Here is a 17067-nt window from a genome sequence, read left to right on the forward strand (position 1 = left end):
CTATGAGTTTTTCTCAGTCTCATTTTTTACAGCTGAAAATCAGTGTGGATGCTTGCTCACCAATGCTGGTGCTCCCATGACAGTGTCCCAGCCAGCCCAAGGGGTGACACTGCCTGTACAACTGGAAGAATTATTATGAGCCCTTCCCAACACTATTTTTACAAATTGGAGCTTCCACTTTTCAGTAAACCTCTGAGGAGTGCAAATACTCAATGGAAAGGCTCCATCCTTGTATCTGAAAACCAAAAGGTAAACAGGAAGACATTATTCTTTTTCCCTCCTTGTCTGGTGGAATAAAAACTGGGACAAGGAAGTTTCAGTATTCCTTGGTCCTATAGAGCTTCTGCTTTAGGTTCTGCTCCAGCAATTGCTTCTGTAATTCTTTAGTTTTTCCCAATCGAAGTAGCAGCATGGTATTGACATGATTTATCTCACTCTTACTGTTCTGTGCTAATGGGATTTAGATGGTGCATGGGTTTTTCTTGTGGCACACTGAGATCTGCATCAACAAACTGCCTTCTATTATTAATACACACCAATGTGCTCAACTCCTTATCAAACTCTTTGAGAAAATATTTTACTGCTGCTTTAGCAGGCAATTTATATAGCCAATTGATCAACTCAATTTACAGCCTTCTGTTCTGCTCACAAATAAAAAGCCATCTTAAACTCCAAGTTCTCCTGAACACGTACCTAAAGGACAAACAAACGGCTTTGTTATATAAATTCACAGCAAAATAACCTTGTTTTAACGTTCTTCCTCTCATATAACATCCCAAAGTCTTCATTTATCATGCAATTTAAATTTTGTTTCTGAACAATATCAGGCACAATGCACTGTTGTACTTCTGAATCATATATTGAGAGACCTCTGATCTCTCTCCCTTACCCCCTTGGCTTCCAGTCAACAGTTTATGAGCTGAAGATAGCATGAGGCTGCAACTCCAAATAATCTCATTAGTATAATTTATTTTCTTTAGTCATACTTTCAATCTCTAGAACTTCCTGAGGAAATGGGTTTCATGACTTTATTACACTTCATGTGAAAAACACTTCCTTATAGCTTAGGAAAGGAGAAATACTTTAAACCCTGTTAACTGTGTGTGCCTTATTTCTTACATTACAAAAAACCAAACAGTGATATAGGTGCGACAGAAACTTGGAATTTTCTAGACTTTTATCATTTTGTTCTTTTCTGACCATTATTGCCTTTGCAGGCTTAAGAATACTGAAAAAGCTAAAATATGACTGACTAGCAAATTTACCCCTAACATATCTTTTTTCTGTGTCTACTTGAAAAGCATCAGAGCAGTCAGGGAATAAGTAATCAAAGCAGCTCCTGAGTTTGGAAATATTGGTGTTTAGTGCTCCCTGTGAAGTGATTCACTGCTAATGGTCAGGGCATAACTGCAGAGAATACAACCTGTTGACCAAAAATAAAGGTCAAGTCTTGGAAAACAGAATTCAAGGTGTCATGGTAAAGATATATTAAATTCACTTGTGAACATACCAGAATTACAGGTACAAATATCAAACACTAATGCCATTTCCTACCTTTTGAACTGTAAAATTAAAACAAACAACATGGGAAAGACAACCTAAAAGTCAACAAAATAAAATAAAAAAAAAAAAATCAGTGCATGGAAGTAGCTATTCAATGCTTCCATCATCATCTAGTCTACCTGACAATATGATGGTTGTCCTTAATTTCTTGTAAGCAAGGGATACAAGAGCCACTGTGAGCCACTGAATTGTCAAGCGGTGACTTGAAATAAGTTCTTAAATGTGATTTATCTGTCTTTGAACTGACAGTGTAGTATGGTGCTCTTCAAAGACAGCAGGATGAGGCATGTAGCTCAGGGGTAAAGTCAGAAAAACCTTTCAGCAAGCTGAAAAGGTTAGCAAAGTTGCTTGACAAATCTCTTATTCCACAAATTCCTTGGTGTGCTTTGTTGGCTTATAATCAGTCTGCTCCCTGTATCAAGGCCAGTCCATTTTGAAAAATATGACAAATATTCAGACAATGCAGTATAAAGAGTGCCTTCAAGAACAATTCTGATGGTTTTTTACCGAAATAAAACATCATCCCAAAATTTAAGCTACATTGTCAAGTTTGTACCTACTCAATGTCCTTTCATGAGTTCTTTAAGATCACCATTCAATGGAAAAATCCACAACAACCAAGCTGAAATAAACACTTTCTTCCCCACACCAGCATCATAAGTGGAATTTTTTCAGTAAGATTTAAAACTAGCAACCCCTCTTTGCCACCACCCCATTCCCACCAAATCCTTCTACTTTCATCCTGAAGAATTGCAAACACTAGACACCAGATATGAGTACAGACAATGCCTCTACCCTGCCTTGAAAATACAGAGCCACTGTTCTGGACAATATTATTAAATAGAAGCTGGCATTGCCCCAAGCTCTGCCAACTTTGTAAACCCAGCTGATAAAAAGCAACTCAGTTAAACTCACACCAATTCGTTAGTCAGGTAAACTAGTTCTGTGCCCAAAAGAGTAGAGAGGCAACACAGGCAGACAACTAATTGTGCCATGGAGTACACAAAAAGACACATACCTGTCCACATACCCATGATCAGGTTCATCCTCACTTACTGCTACCTCTCACTCAGAAAATAAACTGCCAAACTCAGACTCATTCTATAGGACTACTAAAGACACTTCTAAAATACCATAACACACAGTGAACTTCAATATACTTAGGTTAAAAAAAAAAAAAAAAAAAAAAAAAAGGCATAATGATAGACAAATTAATATTCTGGACACATGTGCCAAATGGCCAAAAGTGAAACTACATCTTGGAAAGAAAGTATTCAATTCTCTCCTTTTGGAAAATCTGTTTCACTATCTTAACTATGTGCTTTGTTAAAAGCAAAGCTAAGGGAAGCACTGTTACATCTCAACCTGTAGAACTGGTTCTTTAGCCACAAACCATGTAATTTAAGAACTGACTTTCTATAGAAGAAAAAATAGTCAGGAACAGTTTGTTCACCCAAACCCTAAAGAGTCAAGTGGCTCCATGAGTGTCTATTACCCACATTCACAATTGTGGGAAGCACAGAGAAAACACTGAATGACTACTGGATTAATCAGACATAATTCCCACCTTTTATCCTCAGTTACAAACTTTTTTTCTTTAAGACATCAATCACGTATGTAATCATTTACCTACATGTAACCTCTAAACAAATTTTGCACCAGATTCCTCCTCAATTTATTTCAAGATGCTTAGGTAATTGCAAAATACCAATGCTCTTTCTTTATCAAAGACATCAACTGATAGCGACATAGACATCCAACCAAAATGTTAAGTCAGCACTAGAATTTTACTGAAAATAAAATTACATTTCTTCTGAAAACATGACACTGCCAAAATTCTCACGCTGCCCATCAACGTATGCTTTATTTATGAAATAAGTCAAGAGTTCAGTCTGCTTGAGTCACATGTGGTTTTTCTTGGGGTGCATCAATGCTTTCTTTGGCAGAAGCCTTCTGATGAAGAAGGCACTGTTTACTGAATTCTAGGTGGGCACCTGTAAACTCTGAAAGTAACTAACAAAAACAGCACATGTGGCAGTATCACATGCATGCACACCTCCAGCAAAAGGAACAAAAGATAATGTCACTTAAGACTGAGAAGTATGACAGTCCCACTGGCCACAAGACAGAGTGTGTGTGTGCTCACACGAGGCAAATGTCTCTTTTATATCAAGAATATTCTTACTTTTTCTGGGGGGCATACATTTTAAAACTTAAGCATGGCTGGATAGAAGTGGGAATATTAGAGAGAAATTAGTTATCAAATGTATAAAAATCATTTCACTTAGGCAGCAGACACAACTAAATGCATTGCTGGTGACATCTAACAAGAACACCTCCGTCAACTGTGATAATGCTGCTTCTGTCTTTCCCGGCATTTAATTTTATTTACTGTATCAAAACAACAGAAGAAAGCCACTTTACCTTTTTCTTCGTCTATTCGGAAAACTCCTATACCCGACCCATCTCTGATGGAATATCTGATCTCCCCATCTCGTCCTGCATCTTCATCATAAGCAGATACTGTCATCACTGAGGAGCCAATAGGAGCATCTTCTTTTACGAAGCCTTTATCTGCAAACACGGAGAACCGTGGCGGGTGCAAGTTTTCATTCACATCAACTATCTCAACCCCAACGTAACACGTGGAGGACAATGAAACGGGTTTTCCTTTGTCCTTGGCCCGCACGGTCAAGTTATAAAGTTGTTTCTTTTCATAATCCAGCCTTTGTACGATGCGTATTGCGCCGCTTATTTTGTCAATGTCAAAGGTGCCATCTCCACTGTCCAAAAGACTGTACCGTACTTGACTTGACTGGCCCAAATCAGGATCGTGGGCTTCCAGCCACGTAATAATGGTGCCCTCAGGAAGATCTTCTCGAATTTTCACGTGGTAATTGGAAGGAATAAACTTGGGAGGATTATCATTGACATCTTCTACAGCCACTTTCAAAACGACTGTTGAAAATAACTGAGGTTCTTCGGTAGGTTGGTCCCTAGCCTCAATTTTCAACAAATAAACGTGCTGTTGTTCCCGATCCAGGACCCCTACGACTTCCACAACTCCTGTCACAGAATCAATAGTAAACTTGTCTGTGTCTGTAAGAAGAGAGTATTTCACTTCTCCATTAGCCCCCAAATCTTTATCGGTAGCTCCAATTTGAATTATTGCACTGTTGGGCTCTTTGTCTTCACTTACTTCAATAAAATAGCTGCCTTGGAGGAACTCCGGTGGGTTGTCATTAGCATCCAAAATTTTTATATCTAAAAGGGTCCAGGCAGACTTCTGCGGTATTCCAAGATCATAGACAGTAATATTGAGGGTGTATTTATCTTTTAGTTCTCGGTCAAGGGGAGACAGAATTTTCAGCACCCCTCTTTCCATATCAACAATGAAACTACTGTCCTCATTACCTGCAGAAATGACATACACTAGCTTTCCATTGAAGCCAGTATCAAGATCGGTAGCATTCACAGATATTATGCTGGAGCCCACAGGTTGGTCTTCTCTTATCTCAATGCTTCTGGGGAGGCTACTTCTAAACTGAGGTGCATGCAAATTCACAGAGTGAGTATCAAGGAAAACATCCTCAACTTCTCCACGATTGTGCAACTTATTTGCCTGTAAGAGTTTCTCTGCCAGCATTTTGGCAACACCGGTTTCTTCACATTGCAAGTGGACTGGTTTGCGACTACTAGCTACGGTTATGTTGATGTACAGTGGTTTTGCAAAGTTCTCTCCATCTGTAGCTGTAATTTTCAAACTGTAAAAAGATATTTTAGCACCTAGGCCATCTATTAGTGACTGTTTGAGAGAAAGCACTCCAGAATTTGGGTTTAGGCTAAATAAATCCAGTTCGTTTCCCGATTCAATTTGATATCTCACCAACTGGAGCTCATCAGCATCAATGGCAGACACAGTTGTTATTTGTTCTCCAACACCAAGATCCCTGGGGATTATTCCCTCACAATTTATTTTCTCAAACAGAGGTATATTGTCATTCAAGTTATTTAAAATAATAGTAACAGGAACTTCAACCTCTCGGCGATACGGTATACCCCAATCAGAGGCTCGAATCCTTAAATTGTAAACCCTTGGCATCAATTCATAATCCAAGTCTTCTGAGGTACTAATAATCCCACTGAAATGGTTAATCACAAAAGGCAAAGGATTTAGGTTTGCAATGCTGTAGGTCACATAACCATTTTCTCCTTCATCAGGGTCTTTTGCACTTACTCTCATGACACTTGTGCCTATTGGCACGTTCTCATCAAAGGAGGCTTTATAGGATGTCTGAGTAAATTCAGGAGGATTGCTATTCATGCCTAGTACCTTAATCAATACTTTTGCAGAAGCTCTTCTGTCACTTGTCACAACTTCAAGCTCAAAATGGGATGCGTATTGTGCTTTTATGGGTTCTAACGTGGTAATAAGACCAGTGTGAGTGTTTAAACTGAATTTTACTTTTCCTGGTGTGTTTTTAAATACATATTTTAAATGTGGGTAACTAGGCACAGCTTTCACCATTATCACAGGTGTGTTTGGAGGAGCAAACTCACTTACTTCAGCCCTATATATCTCTTTTTCAAACCTGACAGGACCAGACTTGAACTGTGGCGATGTCACATGAACAACTTTTACAGAAGAAAATTGTGGGGGATCCCCTTTGTCTTTAGCTTGAAGGGTAAGGTTGTATCCAAAAGGGTGACTCTCCCAGTCAATGGGACCAATGGCTTTTATTCTGTACTCTTTGCCACCTGGAACAGACCTCACTGTTTTGAACTGTTGAAGCGCGTCTCCCGCCACAATATTTAATGATGCTATTTCCCCATTTGAACCCTGGTCACTGTCCTCTACGGTTACAATCGCATAGGTTGGATCTGTGTCCGATTCTGATGGAGTCAATGGAATAGCTGTAATAACAGGGGCATGTTCATTTGCCTGCTCTACATGAACAGTGAGTTTTGCCATACTGCTTATGCCACTGCTACCGTACAACTTCAGCCCACGGTCCACTGCAAGAATTTCCATCTCATAACGCTTGGTGTCTGAGTAGTCAAGTCTACCAGTCAGAACTACCACTCCACTAGTTGGATGTATAGCAAACATATCTGTTCTTTCTTTAAAGCTGTAGTAGAACTCTCCATTTGTTCCTATATCTGCATCTGTTGCGCTGACTCTTGCGATGCTGGTCCTTATTGCTGTGTTTTCAGGCAAAGAAACACTGTAAGATGTTGGAGAAAACAAAGGCCTCAAGTCATTTGTATCCAGTACCTGTATCCTGACCTTGGTGCGCGTTTCAGCGTTTGTATTTTTCTCAACTGCTTTCACAGTCAGCATATAATGGTCCTTCACCTCCCTGTTAAGGATAGCTGTGTTTCCTCCCTTGGTCCGTATTCTCAAAAAGCAAAAGTTCCCAAGAACATACTCTTCAGCTTTGAACAAGTTCTCACTGTCACCAGAAATAATTTTGTATCTCAAGTCCCACAGTGGATCTGTAAGGTAAATGCCCATTTTCACCGGATGCCCAACGTAAGTCTTGGCTGCAGAGTTCTCATACACAGTGGCATTATACTGTGCTTGTGTAAATTGCATTGATGGAGCATGATGTGGCCTTTGATTTCCTTCACAGTTTCCAAAATGCTGCACCAGCAGCATCAGCAGCAACAGCATAGTCAAGTATCTTCCCATGGCAGCAATTAAAAAGAAACCCTGAAAGGACAAAGAGATATGGTAAGACTCATGATTGTTCAAATGTGTTATCAAATAGACATTGATGCTTCAGAATTCATACTTAAAAGTAAACTGTATGTTACACATTTAGACTACATCCTTTTCTGGCAGAAAGTGTCAAAAGTTCTTGCACTAATAGAAACACAGATAAATTAAAAGCTACAAAAAGCCAATAATCCATTACAGCAAAAGTCTAGGAATTACTAACGCAAGAGGAAGAGAGAGTTAAGTTTGAATGAACATTCCCATTAAGCAACACGCTAGAAGAAATATGTCAATGCTGTCCTCTGTGAGCAAAAAAACTAGGTCTGAACTAATCTGAAGTAGTGTACATTCACTCCAGTTCTCTACTTCATACATGACAATGATGTCTAGTACAAAATTCTCCTCCCTCATTCCATTTGGACTGTAAAATTACTGATGTCCAATTATGTGGAAGTAACTGCAAGAGCTGGCTTGATATTACCATTAATTCTTTACAAGATCCTATGTACACCTGTCCCAAGAATTACAAATATTGTAAACAGAGAATAATTCTGTATTGTATTCCCTCCAGCTCTGACTACCCTTGTGACAGTAATCCTTCTCACAAAAGAACAAAAAAAAACCCCAAAACAATATCAAGCACAACTAAGGTGTAAAGCCCATAAAGAATAAGACTTAGTCCTTTATTCCTCTCTCAGAACAGATCTGCAACAAATCAGTATTGAGAGCTACGAGAACAAGAATCTGTCAAAATTACTGGAGGAACAGTTCAGTCAGGGTTCTCCAACACACTCCAGAAATGACAAAGAGCCTGGAATAGGCAAGGCAGTCATAGAGGCAATCCTTTACAGGATTTGCCTTTTGAAGTCAGCATAACATTTCTGCTACCTAAATCTAGGCAAGACTGCAATAGGAAGAAAGGCAGAAACCACAGGAACAAGACATCTGGCACCACCTTCTTCATGTGGGTTTACAGCAACCATCTTTACTCCTTCAAGTCTCACATATAACAAATCAAAGCTTCAGAAGGCTCCTCAACAAGCCCAAGCTTTCAACAAGGTCTTGGGGACAAAATTTCTCTCCAGCAAGCAGAAAGCAAGCTAACATTGTCTTGATTACTTTGATTAAGTAGTACACGTTCAATTCTTTCTCCTTTCCTTGTTTAATCCTTATTTTTTTTCCCTTCCCTCTCCTTCTGAGTTTTCTTCCCTGGCCCGTCTGCTATGCAAATCAAACTAATTACTCACTCTGCTGTTCTTTTATTGTTCCTGACCTTTTTCTCCCCACATTTTAGCCCTAGTTTGCCCTTATCCTATTCTTTGGCTGTAAATCTCTCCTTAAGTGTCTATCTTCATGCTATTTCTGTTCATCTCCACTAAAATAATATCACATGTTGTCTCCTTCCTCCACTTGCATTTTCCCTTACAATAATTTCTCTCTTCCCTACTTCCCACCTGCTCAGGTAGGTATGTGAAAGGTCACACTGGCTGACTTCCATGGACTGACTCTGCCCACTGGCAAACATCAGGACAAATTAATCTACTTATGTCAACAGTCGACTTCAAAACCTCAGAAGGAATTCAGTCACAGATATTACTAAGTCAATGATTTTGACAGGAATTTAAGACTCAGATTCACACAAATGATAGAAGTATTGCAGAAGAGTAATGAAAAGGAATACCCTTTTGGAAGGAGAAAAGTGTCTCTGCCTTCCAAATCTGGCAATTAAGTTGCACAATTAAAGCTATAAACATAGCAAACAAAAAAAAAAAAAGACTACTCATCTAATAAAAAGCATTAAATCTCTTTGAAGTCAGTCACTAGCTGGAGCCAATACTTACAAGGTCTTAACACTGATGGAAGAAAAGGTTGGGAGGGCATAAGAGTGAGGTTGGAACAGTCACCATTTCAATGGCTTAACAATCTTCTTCCTCCCCTATCTGCTTTCCTTCCCAGGCTATGACAAATCCTGGGAATACAGAGACACTTGGGTCTCCAGGGCTTTATGTCCCAGCATACTGCCAAATTAACAAATATTTACTTCAAACCAAAGCAAACAAACAAACTTACACACAGCCAAATCTTTGCAATATCACTAATTCCAAAATATCTGATATCACTAATTCCAAAACTCGGAAAATTTTAAGATGCCACCAGACTGGCCTAAAAGGCAATTTTAAGAAGATTTTTAAAACATTAAAATGTTTTAAAAGCAAACCCAGCTTCTCCTCCCTCCTGCTGGAAATTGGAAGCCATCCATTACCAATGACCTATTACTCAGTGATCAAATTTAATGCTGATCTGATCAGATGCTTCCTTCTTTTCTCCCTCAGTTACACCAGGACTTATCATTATGATTATTTTTAATTTATACCAAAGTCCAAAACCCAGTTTTACCTCTGATGTTGTAGTACCTGCTAACTCACTGCCTATGCCCACGTTTGGCAATGGGTGAAGCAGTGGATTTATAGTAAAATATTGTATCTTTTATCATTTGCTTGTCACATCCAAGGCACATTAGACAGGAGGTGTATCACACTTAAAATGCACTAAACAGCATTAAGATATCCAAACTTCTCACTAATACTCAAAGTTACACACGTGTGTAGGCTTCACTATTACCATAAATATTGTTCTGTGCCATAATACCTTGAGCAGTTTTTTTCTGCAGTCCTCTAACAAGTCAGCTCAGACCCAGCAACAGGCAGCTCATTACAAACAACAATGAAAGCACCAGTCAGAGATTCCACTCCACAGCAGTAACCCCCTTGGACCTGCTGAGTCACAATCAAGAATGTACAAATATCTCTCAACTGAACAGTTAACACCAGGTCAGATAAAAAAACAAGTTAGCAACTTCTTTTACATGACACTCTTTCCATCCTGTCATAATTTACACAGCTACTAGAAAATAAAATATAATAATAAAAAAAAAAAACCACAACTGAGATTATCCAAAAATCAATATAGTATATCCTCGGAAAATACCTAAAGTATTAAGCAATTTGTTATAAAGACCATTAACTACTAAGAGAAAGCATGAAAGCATTAAGAAAAAGTGATAATGTGTTAGATATAAACTGAGATGGCTCATTACAGCGCACCAAAACGACTGAATTTCAGAAACATTTTAGCCCAAGGCTATACTTTGAACCTCCTAAATTTTTATTATCTTTGGAACATGACCAGTTTAGGATTTTCTGTATCCATGTTCAATACATAAGGCAACCATTTGCTTAATAAAAAAACACCACAGCCCTAAATTCCTAAGAAGTGCACACCTTATTATTCTGAAAAGCTACTTTCAAACAAACTTTGATTTCCTACCTGGAAATTATTAATCAGATTAGTTTTATTTATATGCTTATCCAGGTGATTTTTATTTATATGCAAATTCGGCACTGGGATATGCAAGACAGTTTTACTACTCAATGTACAATAATGTACAAAATACTACTCCATGTACAATAATTTGTACATGGAAAAATTATTAATGCAACACAGAAATGTGAACTGTCTTCACATTAATGATCTAAGTATAATTTGGGAGCTAAAATTGATAACTTATAAATTAAGATGACTGGACAAGATAGCAGTCATACAAAAAAAAAAAAAACAAAAAAACACATTTCTTCTAGCAGGAAACTTACAGTATTTAGATTTCAAAGTTTATAGTTTGAGATTTAGAAGTTTTAAGCATAAAATATAGAACTTAGTAAGCAGCAATTTCAATGCCAAGGAAGCAAAAAAAACAAGACCAAAGCAAAGTTATCTTATTTATCATAGACACACTGAACCAACTTGCCATATATCTATATATCTATATATCTATATAGCTATATATCTATATATCTATATAGCTATATATCTATATATCTATATATCTATGGGGAGCACACTCTGAGATATTTACTCTCCCACCAACACAAGTCAGAGGCAGAAAAAGGACCTTAGTCAGGGCCATATACCCCAGCAAGTCTTAGTCTCATTGCTATTCTTTTTCTGCATGCAATCTCCAACAGTTAGGTCCAGAATAACCTACCTGCCAAGCAAAACATTAACTATTTACCTTAAAGGTCGGTTTTGATCAGCACACCCAAGTGATGCTGCCTGACAGGAGTGCACTGTGAGACTGAAAAGTCATGACAGGATTTCTAGTGTAACAGCCCATCGTGTGACTTTGCAAGCTGCACTAATTGTGGTTACACCTCCCCTTTTAACTGTTTAAAAACAATTCCTTATGTAGTCTGATGGGGAAAAAAAGAATTACCAGGTTTAGCTGTTTCAACATGCTTAACTTTCCAGTCAAACAAATTAACAGTGTCTTTTGCCTTTTCAGAAAGGGAAGGTGGTTCGGTATTCAGAAAATTAACACATGATGAGAGTGTATGGTAGTGTTACTTTAGTAAAGCTGGAAAGTTATTCAAGAAATGTACATTGTCGAAGAGATTAACATAACAGTTTCAACTTGTGACTAAAGTCCAGTAAGTTTTGTTTGTATTCCCCACACCATGAGTTAATCTCATGAGATACTTTATGTTTTTGAGAAATTCACATGGGGAATTTTAACTCTTTATCTGTAGGCAGTAACTTACTAGTGTATCTAATATGAACTCATCAGGTGTGCAAGGAAAAGCAGACCTCCAATCTCTGCTTCAAATATGAGTCTGAAATACAGTATAGCACCCTAAAATTTGTAGTAACAAAAATAGTTCTACTGATTTTGAATTCAGTTTTAAACTTAAAAAAAAAAAAAAAAAAAAAAACAAGGAATTTTTGTGAGTTTAAAGCTATTTTACATGTGTTTACTTGAACCGATAGCAGAGTTAACTCAGCCATACAAAGTTCTTCAGCATGTTTAATTAAAAAAATAAAAGGAAAAAAAAAAAAAGACTATCCTTCTTCTGGGATGACTACTAAAGCTCACCTTTCAGCCCCCTAAGAGATTTCAAGATTTCGCAGTGAATAAAACAAAAAACTTGACAAATAGTTTACAGCACGCAAGCTATTTACTCACTAAACAGCTGAATTATTTCCAGACGGTTAGAAAAGCAAACGGGAAATACACATCTATTATACAACTTTTTTTCTTTCACAAAGAGACAGCAGAGGTGGCGAAAGAAAACAGGTAGTCTTTCCTACGCCACTCCCCAGAAACAACTTGTATGCAAGAATTTAAACCGCAGGAAAACCTGCTGCTAGAAGGCAGCATTTCTTTAACTTCGTAAGGCGCTTCCAAAAAAAAAATAAATAAAAAATAAAAAAGTTTACAACAGGGGGATACTATCAGCGGTAAAACACGGCTGACGAGCGAGATTAAAAAGGGTATATTTCAAATATCACTTTGTTGTGCTTTAACTAAAGAAGAATGAAAGCAGCCGACTGATGAGTCGAGCCGGGTCGTGCCGGGGAGCCGCTGCCAGACCTCGGCTCCTGGCGGGCACTGCCCTTAACCTTCCCGAGCAATCCGGCCAGGAACCAAGGAGGGACGCGGTGTGGAAGTGCGAACAAAGGAAGAACTTCACCCTAAGGTACTTCTCCCCCGCCGCGAGCCGCCCCTGCCGGCTCACCCGGGAATCAAGTTCGCCATGGCCCCATCAGACGCCTTCCCTCAGGGAAAAGCGGCAGCGCCAGCTCTTTTCCTCTGCCCCACTGAGGCGGAACGTGCCCGCTAAAGTCCGGATGGATCTCCGCGGCTACAGCCCAGGGCCCCGGCGGGGAACGAGGAGGGGACGGCGGGGAACGAGGAGGGGACGGCGGGGAATCGGGAAGGGGACGGCGGGGAATGAAGAAGGGGACGACGGGGAGTGAGGAGGGGACGGCGGGGAATCGGGAAGGGGACGGCGGGGAATGAGGGGGATGGAGGGGAATGAGGAGGGGGATGGAGGGGAATGAGGAAGGGGGATGGAGGGGAATGAGGAGGGGGATGGAGGGGAATGAGGAGGGGGATGGAGGGGAATGAGGAGGGGGATGGAGGGGAATGAGGAAGGGGCCGCCCGCAGCACACGCGGCGGCCGCTCGCCCCCGTCCCGGCCTCTCCTCGGAGTCCTCAACTTCCCCAGTGGTCCTGGCCGCCCGTCCTCCCCCCGCCGCCAAAAGTTCTCCCAAAGTTTGGGGCGGCCCAGCGCTCACCTCTGTGCGCGGCTCTCTGCGGGGTGAGGACCGGGGCCGGGGGCCAGCCCCGCACGGTGCCAGCCGCGCCGCTGCCCCTTTCTCCCCTTTCTCCCCTTTCTCCCGTTCTCCCCTTTCTTCCCCGGCCAGCAGCGCGCCTCGCCGCTGCCTCCCCGCCCCCTGCGGCCCCCGCCACCGGATTCCTCCGCGGCGCTGCGCGGCCGCCCCTCCGGAACTCGTTTCTGCGGCCGGAGCGGCGGCTCCCGCAGCCCTGCCCGTGGAGCACAGCGGCGGGGGAAGGGCGAACACAGCCGCAGGCTGCTCCTCCCGGTGCGCCGAGGTTGGGAGGATCCCCTCACCTCCGCCGCGTTCGCCCCGCTCCCGCACGACGGGCGCCGAGGATGCGGGCGACTTCGCGGTATGGCGAGAAACTTCGGAAAGATGCTGCCGGGGATGTCTTAAGGGGACGGCAAGGGAGAGCGTCACAGCCGCGGGTACACGCGGTCTTCTGCCGTCCGAGGAAGAGCGGGTGGAAGGGACAAGTCCCGCGGTGCCCGGCCGCTCCGGTGGCACCCAGGAGCGACCGCTGCCACCCCCGGGCTGCCACCCCCGGGCTGCCACCCCCGGCCGGCGCCGGCGGGCTGGGGCTCACGCCTCCCCACTTGGGCTGGGCTGGGCAGGGCGAGTCGCCGCTAAAGGGCCGGGCGGAGGAGGGAGGTCTCGGCAGAAGCCAAAAGCCGCTGGCGTCTCCCGCGGTTCCCTGGCACCGCTGGAAGGAACGGCGCCCTGCTCCGGCGTCGGGAAGGGCAGCGGCAGTGAGAGGGAATGCGGAGCCGGGTATACAGCCCGGGGAGCGCAGGAGAGGGGGTGGGCTGCCTCTCCGTACCCTCGAGAGGAAAAGCGCCCTCCCGGATTCACGCTGAAGGGATATCTGTCACTTTGTCAGCCCTCTGTTAAAGACTGATACTCCGAAGCGGTCCTTGAAGGATTTCCCGCTCATTAATAAGTGATCGCACTTAATAAGCATTAAGTGTTTGCCTGGGGAATCCTGTCCCAGCGGACTCGCGACGATGCCGGGTTGCAAGCAGGAGCCGCCAGCGGGGGCGCATTTACCACGCATTAGCCCCGCCACGTCTTTTATTAGCCACATAAATAAATATAGCCGGCGGCGGAGAGACCCCCCTCTTCAACCACAGCCTCACACGCCCAGGGCTGGAGCTCAGAAGGAACCAGCCCCGTCGGAAAGCGCTGGTCTTTCAGCGTCACCAACCCACAGCCCCCGGCCCCGGCTGCCCCGCGGCGGCGGCAGCGCAGTTCCGCGGCGGACGGGCAGGGGGCGCCGCGCCACAGCGCACGGCCGGGGGATACCGCTCCGGCTCCGGCTCTGGCTCCGGTTCCAGCCCCGCTCCAGCCCCGGCTCCGGCTCCGGCCCCGGCTCCAGCCCCGCTCCAAACCTGGCTCCAGCCCCGGCTCCAGCCCAGCTCCGGCCCCGGCTCCAGCCCCGGCTCCGCTCCAGCCCCGGCCCCGGCTCCAGCTCCAGCCCCGCTCTGGCTCCGGCTCTAGCCCCGGTTCCAGCCCCGCTCCAGCCCCGCTCCGGCTCCAGCCCCGCTCCGGCTCCAGCCCCGCTCCGGTTCCGGCTCCGGCCCCGCCCCGGCTCCGGCTCCAGCCCCGGCTCCAGCCCCGGCTCCGGCTCCGCTCCAGCCCCAGCTCCAGCCCCGCTCCAGCCCCGGCTCCGGCTCCGGCTCTGGCTCCGGTTCCAGCCCCGCTCCAGCCCCGGCCCCGGCTCCGGCCCCGGCTCCAGCCCCAGCTCCAGCCCCGCTCCGGCTCCGGCCCCAGCCCCGCTCCAAACCTGGCTCCAGCCCCGCTCCGGCTCCGGCCCCAGCCCCGCTCCAGCCCCGCTCCGGCTCCGGCCCCGCTCCAGCCCCGCTCCAGCCCCGGCTCCAGCCCCGCTCCGGCTCCGGCCCCGCTCCAGCCCCGGCTCCAGCCCCGGCTCCAGCCCCGCTCCAGCCCCGGCTCCAGCCCCGCTCCAGCCCCGCTTCAGCCCCGGCTCCGGCTCCAGCCCCGCTCCAGCCCCGCTCCGGCTCCAGCCCCGCTCCAGCCCCGGCTCCGGCTCCAGCCCCCGCTCCAGCCCCGGCTCCAGCCCCGGCTCCGGCTCCAGCCCCGCTCCAGCCCCGGCTCCGCCGAAGGGAACACCACCGAGCCCGTGGCCCCGCGGTGACGAGCCCGGCTCCGGCTGCAGAGCTTCGGGTCGGGAAACTTGAGCCTCGCTGTCCCCGTGAAGGGGGCGGTAAAGCTTGGGGTACCTTCGGCTCCAGGTACGCGTAGAGTCGATGTGCGGGTATACATACACGTATTCATGTCTACATAAACATACACAGTCCACACAGTTAAAAACCACGCGTTGAATCGAACGTCCTAGTGTTTTCACTAACGCAACAAATTAGAGCACTACAACTCTCAAGGGAGTCATCCCTCTCAGCACCCTGCTGATAATAAACTCATTAAACAAAGAACTCACCAGACCAGCTGGACTCGGCGCTCTTCTCACAAAGTCCGCTCCAGCTCGGTTCATCTCCTCACGCTTTCTTTCTTATTTTTTTTTTTGTCCTTTGGCGAAAGCTCGAGCAGCGGCCGGTGCTGGCACGGCTCTAGAGGCTGAGCCCCGCGGTGGCCCCGCGGCTCAGCGCGGCCCCGGCGCGCAGCCAGCGCGGCGCCCGGCCCCACGGCCACAGCGCGCCACGGCGGCTCCGACCCATCCGCCGCTCCCAACTTCACCGAGGGGCCAGGAAAAATAGAAGAAGAAAAAAAAATTTAAAGAAAAAGATTAAAAAAAAAAAAAAAAAAAAAAAAAAAAAAAAAGAAGCAGAATAAAGGCGAGAGGCAGGAGATCCAACTTTCTTAAGACATGTCCAGGCAAAGAACGGGCAGAGTTGAGGAGTTCCAGCAGCGCAGAGAGTGAGAGTGGGGACGCTGTGCTGGATTGCCGACTCCTTCCCTCCCGCTCTCCTTCCCCGCCTCCTCCCTGCCTCCTTCCCTCCCTCTCCCTCTCCCTCCGTCTTCTTTCGCACTCTCTGTCCGTCCCCCTCGGACCCTGCTCACGGCAGCACCACCCCCAGCCCTGGCTTCGCTGCTGCAGGCGGCGGAGAGAGCGGCGAGGGGCTCCGGGCTCCGGCACGGCTCGGCACGGCTCGGCACGGTTCCCCCGGGCTCTCCGCAGGTGAGGTGCTGAGCCCGGCACCGTTTGGATGCCCCGGTGGCTCCGCCGCCGAAACGCGCCCGGCTCGGCAGCGCCTGGCGGCTCCTGCTCGGTGCCACCAGCTTCACCGGGAGGCTCCGAGTGGGCTGAGCACGGCAATCTCCCAATTTCTCCCGGCCACGTTAAGTCAAGAATAGCCTCTCCTCTCCTCTCCTCTCCTCTCCTCTCCTCTCCTCTCCTCTCCTCTCCTCTCCTCTCCTCTCCTCTCCTCTCCTCTCCTCTCCTCTCCTCTCCTCTCCTCTCCTCTCCTCTCCTCTCCTCTCCTCTCCTCTCCTCTCCTCTCCTCTCCTCTCCTCTCCTCTCCTCTCCTCTCCTCTCCTCTCCTCTCCTCTCCTCTCCTCTCCTCTCCTCTCCTCTCCTCTCCTCTCCTCTCCTCTCCTCTCCTCTCCTCTCCTCTCCTCTCCTCTCCTCTCCTCTC

At 45.7% G+C, this 17067-nt stretch overlaps 1 protein-coding gene across 1 annotated transcript in view; it reads right to left on the reverse strand.

Annotated features, from left to right (window-relative positions):
* The window catches only part of FAT1 (FAT atypical cadherin 1), a 104051-nt gene extending 88052 nt beyond the window's left edge, over positions 1 to 15999 (reverse strand). Inside the window, 2 exon segments of the mRNA XM_066316915.1 lie at positions 3988 to 7276; positions 15912 to 15999. Coding sequence (XP_066173012.1) covers positions 3988 to 7276; positions 15912 to 15965 — 3343 coding nt within the window. The 5' untranslated portion in view covers positions 15966 to 15999.
* Between the last annotated feature and the right edge of the window lie 1068 nt (positions 16000 to 17067).

This window comes from Sylvia atricapilla, chromosome 4, assembly GCF_009819655.1.
Source record: "Sylvia atricapilla isolate bSylAtr1 chromosome 4, bSylAtr1.pri, whole genome shotgun sequence".
Classification (NCBI taxonomy): domain Eukaryota; kingdom Metazoa; phylum Chordata; class Aves; order Passeriformes; family Sylviidae; genus Sylvia; species Sylvia atricapilla.